Below are 13113 nucleotides of genomic sequence, written 5' to 3' on the forward strand. Positions count from 1 at the left end.
TAAAGTGTAAATTTACTAATTCCACTTTTGAGTGAATATGACACAACAATGTCATCTTGCACCTTCCCAAAGCGAAAAGTTGGTATTACTAAAAAAAAATTTAATAGCTATCTGTTTAAAGGATTTAAAATAATACACCCTTATCGGATAAGCTACGTAGATTAGCCATTTTATACCCTTTTTCTAACTAAAGCTATAACCAAAAGAAGAGCCACAAATCTATAGTTTTAACCTTACTCTTTATATTAAATTTTTAAATTCACTTTATGAAAAAATCAAATTGCATACATAAATGTTTTTGTATATTCTGGTTTTCCCATTTCTATTTATTTTATGGACTTGAGCTATATTTATTTATATTATTATTGGGATAGGTAAACGTTAAAATGGTTTTGTTTTAAATTTTAAATAATTAAACTCTTTTTTTGCTTGAAGAAAATATTTAAGTTTATGGCCCTAAAAATTGAATATTAAGTATTTAAAATTGAAATAGATAAAAATAAATGTAGTATTGGAAAATTATTCAAAGTAGCTATTCCTAAATTTTTCAATATGAAGAATCTTAATAATATTAAGAAAATACGATTTATCAGCCAATATGAGAATTGGATTTTTAATTGTAAGTGAAAGATAAGGTTTTTTGCTTAATAACCAGCACAATAGACGAGTGATATAAGCTTATGACGATTGACGTGAAAGACCTGGGTTCGACTGCTATATGTTTTTAATTATTATCGTATCTAGAAAATCGGAATTGGTGATTACTATATAGTTATAATTCTGATCGATCATCACTTATTATTTTTTATATATTCATAATAAATAAAAATAAATAAAATCAAGCTAGGTCGCACGTTAGTAATAAAAATTCTGTAATAATGAGCTGCTTCAGCTCATAGAGGATATATTATATGTACTAAATGAAATAATATAAAAAAAATTAACAATATAATAAGTTTTAGAAATTGTTTCAATTATGGATCATAATACATCTTTTTGCCATTAATGTGGGATGTGATGAAATTTAAAAACACGATTACTGACTAAGATTTAATTATACATATAATACATACATGAAACTTGTTCTAAAAATAGTCCTCATCATTTTTGTGTAATCCTAAAAAAAATAAAGAAATCAAAAATGTTTTTAACTGAAATTAAATGCGGTCATCACAAACTAAAAATAGTTCTGATAATTTCGATGAAATCTTGGAGAAAAATTAAAAATATTTTTAATGGAAATTAAATGCGGTTATTGCAAAAACGTATTGCGTACGCGATCGCCTCACAATTCTGCGCTCCTAATACAAAACCAATCTGAATCCAGTTGGGGAGGAAGGAAGAAGAAGATTTTGAGATAATAACAAGTTTTAGAAATTGTTTCAATTATGGAGCATAATACATCTTTTTGCCATTAATGTGGGATGTGATGAAATTTAAAAACACGATTACTGACTAAGATTTAAGTATACATATAATACATACATGAAACTTGTTCTAAAAATAGTCCTCATCATTTTTGTGAAATCCTAAAAAAAAAAGAAATCAAAAATGTTTTTAACTGAAATTAAATGCGGTCATCACAAACTAAAAATAGTTCTTATCATTTCGGTGAAATCTTGGAGAAAAAATTAAATTTTTTTCATATTTGAAATTAAATGCGGTTATTGCAAACACGTATTGCGTGCGCATTATTATCTCAAAATCTTCTTCTTCCTTCCTCCCCAACTGGATTCAGAATGGTTTTGTATTAGGAGCGCAGAATTGTGAGGCGATCGCGTACGCAATACGTTTTTGCAATAACCGCATTTTATTTCTATAAAGAAAAAAAAATATTTTTTTCTCCAAGATTTTACCGAAATGATCAGAACTATTTTTAGTTTGTGATGACCGCATTTAATTTCAGTTAAAAACATTTTGGTTTTCTTAATTTTTTTTTAGGATTTCACAAAAATGACGAGGACTATTTTTAGAACAAGTTTAATGTATGTATTATATGTATAATTAAATCTTAGTCAGTAATCGTGTTTTTAAATTTCATCACATCCCACATTAATGGCAAAAAGATGTATTATGATCCATAATTTAAACAATTTCTAAAACTTATTATATTGTTATTATCAATATCCGACGACTTCTGAATGTCGCTGGATATTGTTACTCAAAATCTTCTTCTTCCTTCCTCCCCAACTGGATTCCGAATGGTTTTGTATTAGGAGCGCAAAGTTGTGAGGCGGTCGCGCACGCAATACGTGTTTGCAATAACCGCATTTAATTTCTATTAAAAAAAAGCTTTAATTTTTTCTCTAAGATTTCACCGAAATGATCAGATCTATTTTTAGTTTGTGATGACCGCATTTAATTTCAGTTAAAAACATTTTTGATTTCTTTATTTTTTTAGGATTTCACAAAAATGATGAGGACTATTTTTAAAACAAGTTTTATGTATGTATTATATGTATAATTAAATCTAAGTCAGTAATCGTGTTTTTAAATTTCTTCACATCCCACATTAATGGCAAAAAGATGTATTAAGTTCCATAATTTAAACAATTTCTAAAACTTCCTCACCACATTAACACACTAATGTCACATTCACATTCCACATTAATGACAAAAAATGTTCCATATTTTCTAAAAGTTATTTATTAATATCCATCGACTTATGAAGTCGGAAGATATTGTAGTGCTTATCAGAATCCAAAATCCTCTTGAAGTTATTTTAATTTTAATAAAATTTAATTAGATATATTCCTCCCCATCTGTGTCGCCCACTAAATGGTCTGTGTTAAAAGTGCAGTGGTGAGGCGACCGCCTCACACTTCTGCGCTCCTAATACAAAACCATTCTGTTTCAGTTTGGGGGGAATTTATTAAAATAGCTTCAAGGAGATTTTGAGTAACATTTAGAAGTCGACGGTATTGATAATAACAATATAATAAGTTTTTGATATTGATTAAATAATGGAAAATTATACATCTTTTTGCCATTAATGTGGTATGTGATGAAATTTAAAAACACGATTACTGACTAAGATTTAATTATACATATAATACATACATGAAACTTGTTCTAAAAATAGTCCTCATCATTTTTGTGTAATCCTAAAAAAAATCAAAAAATCAAAAATGTTTTTAACTGAAATTAAATGCGGTCATCACAAACTAAAAATAGTGCTGATCATTTCGATGAAATCTTGGAGAAAAAATTAAAAATATTTTTAATGGAAATTAAATGCGGTTATTGCAAAAACGTATTGCGTACGCGATCGCCTCACAATTCTGCGCTCCTAATACAAAACCAATCTGAATCCAGTTGGGGAGGAAGGAAGAAGAAGATTTTGAGATAATAACAATATAATAAGTTTTAGAAATTGTTTCAATTATGGAGCATAATGCATCTTTTTGCAATTAATGTGGGATGTGATGAAATTTAAAAACACGATTACTGACTAAGATTTAATTATACATATAATACATACATGAAACTTGTTCTAAAAATAGTCCTCATCATTTTTGTGTAATCCTAAAAAAAATCAAAAAATCAAAAATGTTTTTAACTGAAATTAAATGCGGTCATCACAAACTAAAAATAGTTCTGATCATTTCGATGAAATCTTGGAGAAAAAATTAAAAATATTTTTAATGGAAATTAAATGCGGTTATTGCAAAAACGTATTGCGTACGCGATCGCCTCACAATTCTGCGCTCCTAATACAAAACCAATCTGAATCCAGTTGGGGAGGAAGGAAGAAGAAGATTTTGAGATAATAACAATATAATAAGTTTTAGAAATTGTTTCAATTATGGAGCATAATGCATCTTTTTGCAATTAATGTGGGATGTGATGAAATTTAAAAACACGATTACTGACTAAGATTTAATTATACATATAATACATACATGAAACTTGTTCTAAAAATAGTCCTCATCATTTTTGTGTAATCCTAAAAAAAATAAAGAAATCAAAAATGTTTTTAACTGAAATTAAATGCGGTCATCACAAACTAAAAATAGTTCTGATCATTTCGATGAAATCTTGGAGAAAAATTAAAAATATTTTTAATGGAAATTAAATGCGGTTATTGCAAAAACGTATTGCGTACGCGATCGCCTCACAATTCTGCGCTCCTAATACAAAACCAATCTGAATCCAGTTGGGGAGGAAGGAAGAAGAAGATTTTGAGATAATAACAAGTTTTAGAAATTGTTTCAATTATGGAGCATAATGCATCTTTTTGCAATTAATGTGGGATGTGATGAAATTTAAAAACACGATTACTGACTAAGATTTAAGTATACATATAATACATACATGAAACTTGTTCTAAAAATAGTCCTCATCATTTTTGTGAAATCCTAAAAAAAAAAGAAATCAAAAATGTTTTTAACTGAAATTAAATGTGGTCATCACAAACTAAAAATAGATCTGATCATTTCGGTGAAATCTTAGAGAAAAAATTAAAGCTTTTTTTTAATAGAAATTAAATGCGGTTATTGCAAACACGTATTGCGTGCGCGACCGCCTCACAACTTTGCGCTCCTAATACAAAACCATTCGGAATCCAGTTGGGGAGGAAGGAAGAAGAAGATTTTGAGTAACAATATCCAGCGACATTCAGAAGTCGTCGGATATTGATAATAACAATATAATAAGTTTTAGAAATTGTTTCAATTATGGAGCATAATACATCTTTTTGCCATTAATGTGGGATGTGATGAAATTTAAAAACACGATTACTGACTAAGATTTAATTATACATATAATACATACATGAAACTTGTTCTAAAAATAGTCCTCATCATTTTTGTGTAATCCTAAAAAAAATCAAAAAATCAAAAATGTTTTTAACTGAAATTAAATGCGGTCATCACAAACTAAAAATAGTTCTGATCATTTCGATGAAATCTTGGAGAAAAATTAAAAATATTTTTAATGGAAATTAAATGCGGTTATTGCAAAAACGTATTGCGTACGCGATCGCCTCACAATTCTGCGCTCCTAATACAAAACCATTCTGAATCCAGTTGGGGAGGAAGGAAGAAGAAGATTTTGAATAACAATATCCAGCGACATTCAGAAGTCGTCGGATATTGATAATAACAATATAATAAGTTTTAGAAATTGTTTAAATTGTGGAACATTATACATCTTTTTGCCATTAATGTGGGATGTGACGAAGTAAACATGATTTACTGACTTAGATTTAATTATATATGCATAAAACTTGTTCCAAAAAAAGGCCTCATCATTTCTATGAAATTCTAAAGAAAAAAGTAAAGAAATCAAAAATGTTTTTAACTGATATTAAATGTCATCACAAACGCGAACGCGATCGCCTTACAACTCTGAGTTCCTAATACAGAACTTTTCTTCATGTGGCGGCAGATGGGGAGGAATATTTCTAATTAAATTTTATTAAAATAACTTCGAATGAATTTTGAATACATACTTAAAAAACTATTGATCTGATAAGCACTACAATGGCCAACGACCTTCATAAGTCGACGGATATTGATAATTAACAATATAATAAATTTTATAAATTGCAGTTTTAATACTGCATTAAGCCTATTCTAAAAATACCTCATCATTTCGGTGAAATGTTAGAGAAATAAAGTACAAAATCAATAATATTTTTAACATAACTTAAAAGCGGTCATGTTAAGCACTTCATATAATAAATTATATTGCGGGCGTGATCTCCTTACAATTCTGCGCTCTTAATACAGAACCTTTCTGTATGACAGCGGCAGATATGGAGAAATATTTTTATTTTTGAATACGTTTCTAAACCATTGATCTTCTACACATGCATGACGGATATTGATAATTAACAATACAATAACTTTTAGAAATTATGTGACGAAATTTGAGAACACAATAACTGCCACAATTTTAATAATACATTAAACTTATTCTAAAAATTCCTCTCAGCATGTCGGTGAAATCTTAGAGAGAAAAGGAAAGAAATCAAGAATGTTTTTAACAAAAATTAAAAGCGGTCATGTTAAGCACTTAATAAAAATTATATTGTGAGCGCGACCGCCTCACAGCTCTGCGCTCCTAACACAGAACAGTATTATCTTGCAGTTGGGGAGGAATATGAATGAATCTTGAATATTTTCTAAAAACTATTGATCTGATAAGCACTACAATGTGTAGCGACCTTAATAAGTCGACGGATATTGATAATTAACAATATAACCCGTTTTAGAAATTATGAAACATTTTTTTTCATAAATATTATATAGGATGTAAAGAAATTTGAAAACACAATAAACTTACTCTAAAAATAGCTATGCTCAGTTAGGTGAAATCTTAGAGAGAAAAGAAAGAAATTAAAAGTTTTTAACAGAAATTAAATGCGGTTATTGTGAATATGTAATATATTGCGAGCGCGCTCGCCTTACAACTCTGAGGTTCTAATAAATAACTTTTCTTTATGGCAGCGGCAGATGGGGAAGAATATTTTAAATTAAATTTTATTAAAAGACCTTGATCACTTTTCTGAACTATTGAACTGATAAGCATTACTATATCCAACAACCTTCATATGTCGACAGTTATTAATAATTATTAATATAATAAGTTTTAGAAATTCTTTGAATCGTGATACATTTTTTTGCCATTAATATGGAATGTAACGAAAATTTAGAACACGATAATTGTTGTAGTTTTAATTATACATACATACATGAAACATGTTCGAAAAATAGCCCTCATCATTTCGGTGAAATCATAAAGAAAAAATTAAAGAAATCAAAAATATAAATTAAAAGCGGTTACATACAGCAAACGCGTAACATGTGAGCGATCACCTCACAGCTCTGCGCTCCTAATACAAAACCATTCTGTATGGCAGCGGTGGATGTTTTTAATTAAATAAGAGGATTATGAATACTTTTCTAAACTATGAACTGTAAGCACTGTCTAGCGACCTTCATAAGTCGAAGGATGTTGATAATTAACAATATTAGAATTCTTATAAATTGTGTAAATTATGGAACATTTATTTTTACATATTGTTTTGTCTATAATGTGGTATGTAAGAAATTTGAGAACACGATAATTGCTGTAGTTTTAATTATATCGACATAAAGCTTATTTTAAAAATATATCTCAGCTAAATAATGTAATATCTTGTAAATAATATATTATTATCAATAAATAGCACCTTATAATAATATATTATTATTTTAAATTTGGGTGAATTAATTTCTAATCAAACTATGAATTTTCATTCCCCTGTGTATTAGTCACTGTGACGACCACTTAAACAATAGAGAGATCTCCCACGGTGCATGAACCCGTTACGAAAGTTTAGACGTTTATACTCATTATCACAAAAGAAAATCATCAACAATTGAAAACACAATAGCACAATCCATTCCGAGACGTTAACCACCGATAATTATCGGCGAAAAACTACCCTTTGTTTGAGAGGACGAGCACCAGACAATATATTCAATCCTATGTATATTATCATTGTTCTCGCAACTCCTCGATTATAGAAACGATAACTGCATATTTACATCGCTAATAAAAACTACCATTTATATGAAAAGACAAGAAGAAAATGTGCTTTCGCAAATTATAGCGAGCATTGAGCACATTTTAAATCCAAAGATTCTCATCTTGGATAATAGACTATTGGTAATTACTGTTAAAATGAGAGATAATGAAAAATGCGGTAATTACTGTTAAAATGAGTCTTGTGTATATTTTCGTTTATTGGAGAAAAAACGGTTATAAAAGTTGTCGTCCGCATGTGTATGGTTAACAAAGCGAAGAATTTTGCCTTCCGCTCCGGACTTCTCCGTTGGTCGATGTAGAGTGGCTTCACTGGCTTGGCGTCGGGACAGCTCAGTAGCCCTGGTTGAGATTCTTAATCTCCGGGTAGGTGTTGTTCGTCTCTTGACCGCCGCGGAGTGAGTGAATTGGGTCAATTGCGCCCCCTTTTATACTAAATCGCTGCTATCTCCAATGCAGTAATTGGTATTCTAACAATAATCGACGTAGCGCGCCAGTAGATCAAATATTTATAACATTACTTTAAAAATCTTAAAGAGATCAGCTTGCAGATCGCACTATTTCGGGTATTCGGGTAAAATATTTTCTCTTTTTATCTGTTCACCGCTACGCACATGTATATATGCATTGCTTTGTTGGGCCCTCGGTAGCAAACGTATGTATACATGCGTTCGTCTTAGCCCGTGTTTTAAATAAAACTAGATGGAGATGGATGGCCATAATTATTTTAAAAGTCAGTTCGTATTCTTACTAAACGTTTACAATATTATTATTGTGATAATTTGCGATGAAACAGTGATATATACATAGATTTAGAATTTTACATTTTATTCAGTCTTTTGTAACTCGCGGGCGAGCTCTAACGGTACACCTCTAGGGCTGACACAATCCTGTTGCGGTTAAAGCTTATAAATTTTAATTTATGAATAATATATAATAATAATTTAATATAAATTTTAATTTATAAGCAACAATTATTATACATTTTATAAAAGTTATTTTATAAACTGTAATCTATTCTTTATAATATTTTATATTCGGTAGTGATATAATCCTCATAATATTTTATAATCGTTATAGTTATCGCCATAATACTTTATAATCAGTGTAGTGATATAATTTTATAATCGTTATAATGATCTGTGAATTGGGAAAAAGTATTTTGGACTATTCTAATCTTTTTGCGACTGACGATTTTTCTTTTATAATACATTTTAATAAAAAAAATACTTAAATATATATTTTAATGGGTTTATCAATTAAATTACTCTACAATTTACAATTAGAGGGAGTAACTTATGTTAAACCATTTAAGAAAAATGTATTTTTTCGGCAAAATCAAACATAGTGGGAAACGGACTAAGTCACAAATTACGTGCCAAGTAATGAATATTCGCCTTAACACATTGATTACCGTGTGCACAAATTTGTGCTTTTCATCATTTCAACTTCATATAACAAAATCACACGTTAAACTGCATATTTACCGTAATGTATTCGTTTAATAATTTCAGTCTGCTATCAAAAAGTGTGTTGATCACTGAATTACATTTTAATTAAAAGGTTCTGAAAAACCTTAAAATAAGCGAAGAATTTAAAACAGTGATTAGGATATTTATTTTTGTATTTAATGTAATTTGTGGCCAGCTTAATGTTATTTAAATAAAATTTTTAACACAGAAAAATTGTTTATCGACAAAGTTCAAGGGCTGCGTAGCGATAACTAGATGTTTCGAACAGCAGCTTGCATTCAAAGAGCTGAATTTTGGTTCTAGAGACGGCCTTTTTATCTTTCTTTTGCGACTCCGATTGTGTAATAAGTGTTGATAATACTTATACTAATTTAAATAAACCGTTTAGTTTATCTTACAATTTGCAATTGATTTACATTTTATATATGAATTGGAATTAAATAACATTAAGTCATATATATTAACTTTATTTTATTTATTAATAAAAAACAACAAAGTTTATGACATTATAAGCAACAGAAACAGGTTTGATAAATTATTGTTTATAATACTGTGCTACATCAATGTTGTGTTTATGTCTGGTACAATGTATAAACGTAAAATGTCAGCTTATAAAATAAAATATAAAATTAATAATAGTCAATAAATGTTTAACAATAATATTTCAAGCATCTTTTAAATGAACTAAAACATAGAATGATAATTTTTGGCACAAAAATTTACACACGCATCGTACATTTGTAAAAATGGAATCGACTTAAGCACATATCGTAAGTATTGCTGAAAATATACACAATAGATTTATATGAACACATTGCCAATTTCCGAGGGTTTTTATACAACATTTACGTTGGCATTTTATGATACTACTTATGAGGAAAATTGAAATGTGTTTTTTTTTGTCAGGTTTTTGTCACAGCCTCCGTAATGAGCGAGCAATAACGTTAACAATATGTCACAGTACATTTATTACTTTCTAATATTCACTAATGTATATAAAATCAGTAAAATTTGTCTCGTCTTTATTATAATTGTTTCAAGTCGTCCGTGATGTACCGTGGTGATATCACAGCATGGAAACGTACCCAAAAAATATTCATTTGCATTTTTGGTAAAATGTATATTAATATAACATTCACTCATATCTATTCACATTTATGCTACAATGTATCTGGGAATGGTTTCTATACATCAAAAGGTTTAAATTTCACATCAATGCCATTTTTTTAGGTATATTCACATATATGTAATATTTAAATATCTAAACTTTTGACACATTCGTTTTATGACTTTGTCACATCACATTTATAATTTATAACAAAAGTATATTCTTAAAACAGAATATTAACTTGGTTAACATACCTGCCAAAATTAAAATTACCATTTAGATAAGTAGACCAAATATTGGAATGTTTATTTTCGTCCCGCGCTTGAGTTCAAAAAACCACTAAGTTTAGGTAAAAATGTTAACAACTATGAACAACCGCAGTATTGCGTTCAATTAGTAACAGTAAATATGTGGCGTAAATATGTTAATAACTCACGAAATTATTTTTTAATAGCATCTTTATCATAAAAAAATATATTACAGTCATTTTTATGAGGACTTGAATGGAACAAGTTAAGTTTTATTAAATAATAAATCAATCAGTATCCATCTAAGTGGTTGATGATAAGTTATTTTAGAGAAATTAAACTATATAGTTTTAATTCATGAAAAGTAGTATTTGTCTATAAAATTTATAGCTTGAACTATACATTAAGTTCTTTCAAATGTAGTAACAAATAATTTTGTATGTAAAGATATGAAAGATATACGATTTATAGTATAATTCATTTATGAAAAATGTATTAGGTTTAAAACCTATTTACTATAAGTAGATATATTAACGATTTGATAAGTAACAAATAGATTTCATAATAATATAATAATAACAAAAATGATTGAATTCTTTAACTTAAAAACATAACAGAACAATTAGGAAAGCTTAAGGTATTATCATTGTTTGTCTTACATTGATGTAATAATAATAATAACAAAGAACTGGTATTTTTGATTTATCAACATATTTATGCCACTCAATATAGACTACACAATTAATACAAAAATAACTTCACATTTATTATTAAAACAGTAACACCATCCCTTAATTAGTCTACATGGAAGAAATAATTTAACGTCAAAATTAATTTAAAAAAAAAATAATCCTAAAAGTTAATGATATTTTTTTTAATATAACTGTTTTTATATGATAAAATTTTATTTTAAATTATTAAAACGTAAATTAGTATTATAAAAAAATTTTGTTAAAAATCTTTATAAGCCACTATTTAATGAGGGATATTTTATAAGATTAAGGTTCTGTATAAAGTGTATTGATGTACTTTAATGAGGTTATTTTTACTGCTTATCATTTAAAAAAAACATTTTCTGAGAATTGCTTTGCATGCATGAATCCTGTCAACGTTAAACAAGTGACTTATAAAGTTTTTGAGAAACGCGTTTCATATCAATAAATCATGTGAAAGTTGTTATATTGCATCAATGCGGTGGTACCATAATTCTGGCTTGGACGGAGCAGACTTCTGCCTGCACAGGGCCATAAGCTACCAATTCGCCGTCGACTGTTATGTGGGCAGGATGTGTCGGATCCGGCTCAGGTTCTATACGGAAAGCATTAACGGGTATCAATTGAAGAGTACCGTTATTACTAGATGCCCCATTAGCGTGAGCGCCGCTCCCCAGTCCCAACAGGAAACTTAGCAATTGTCCCCGCGTCGCTTCCCCTCTTATTATAACCAGCCAAATGATTCCATCGTCTAACTTAGATTCGGGGGCAAAGATGCAATCTTCGCCCAAAAATGGTTGATAAGCGGCGTGAACTAAAATAAATTCTCCTTCGATGCACTTCCATCCGTTAGGCGGAGGAGCCGTTAGAGCGGGTAATCTCGAAGCGGGGCCGTAAACTTGAACGGGAGTCTTTTCCTTGCCGTTTTCCAATCCTTTATCGTCGACGATGCTTCTGTAATCCGAACCGACGAGACTGAAATACGCGCTCTTTTTAGAAGTGGTCGAATACCAAGAATCTAATCTTGTTCTTTGCTCTTTTGGCTCTTCTTCGGCGCTGTTGTCTAAGGTGATGGTTGCGTTTGTTCGGCAATTTTCGCATTCGTCGCCGAGTTCGAAGCATTCGTTGCAGTCTACTATGCCGTCTTGGCTGAAGCTGTGGTTTAAGTAAGTAGATGGGAGTTTTACTGGCGATGTCACGTTCGAGACGGACACTGGAGAGTAGTACACCTTTCCTCGATAAGTACGTAGGCCAATCAATCGAGCTAGAGACCAGACGGTGAACCTCTTTCCGCCTATGATTCTCAATCGTTCGCTTTCGATGTCAATATCGGAAAGCAGCCCCCAACCGATTGACAGGAATGAGAACAGTATCTGGAAAATAAAATTAAGACTTATTAATACATACTCATTGAATAAAAAAACATGATTTTTATATATTTTATGACACATAATTGTTTTCATGGAATTTAATTGAAAACGTGTAATAATTTATTATTATTAAGAAACATGACTAGAAAGATATAAAAGATGACCTTGTGCCAATTCACAATCATATATTATGTTGCAAATCAACAGGACAATTGAAATACCATTTATTTATGGTAAGGAGATTGTGATGAATTTGTGTGCCAGTGGATCATCAAGCCATTTTATATAGCATTCAAATAGGCCTGGAAAGACAGTGTTATCAGCCGAGGGTTTAAATATATTAAAAAAATAAGAGTCTCTCTAGTTGCCAACCCGACATCAACCGAACTGGCGTGGCTCAAAAGCTGTTGGTATCCCTGGCGTGTGATACCAACAGCTTTTGAGCCACTGGACATTGATTCACACTGTATTCGGTAGTGACCGCGAAATAGGCACTGAACAATTCAAAAGAATCATTGTTTTTATAATACTTTTTTACGCACAATGCACGTTGTTCCCCCGTGAAGCGATCCATTGCGACTAAATTTCAAAGAACTAAACTCAGAAGCGATTTAAAAAGTGCAAAAACTTATAACCTACCCTGTATTATATATTTTTATAATTTTTTTA

General features: G+C 29.9%; 1 protein-coding gene across 2 annotated transcripts in view; it reads right to left on the bottom strand.

The window, feature by feature from the left end:
* Positions 1 to 9468: 9468 nt before the first annotated feature.
* Sk2 (Sphingosine kinase 2) overlaps positions 9469 to 13113 on the bottom strand; it is a 31258-nt gene continuing 27613 nt past the window's right edge. The window contains exon 3 of one of the 2 annotated variants that reach the window (XM_088205083.1): positions 9469 to 12447. In XM_088205083.1, coding sequence (XP_088061209.1) covers positions 11548 to 12447 — 900 coding nt within the window. In that variant the 3' untranslated portion in view covers positions 9469 to 11547. The remainder of the gene's footprint in view (positions 12448 to 13113) is intronic. The other variant, XM_088205084.1, reaches the window with a different exon arrangement.

This window comes from Plectrocnemia conspersa, unplaced genomic scaffold (genome assembly GCF_051122295.1).
Source record: "Plectrocnemia conspersa isolate PC_06_02 unplaced genomic scaffold, ASM5112229v1 ptg000002l, whole genome shotgun sequence".
NCBI lineage: Eukaryota > Metazoa > Arthropoda > Insecta > Trichoptera > Polycentropodidae > Plectrocnemia > Plectrocnemia conspersa.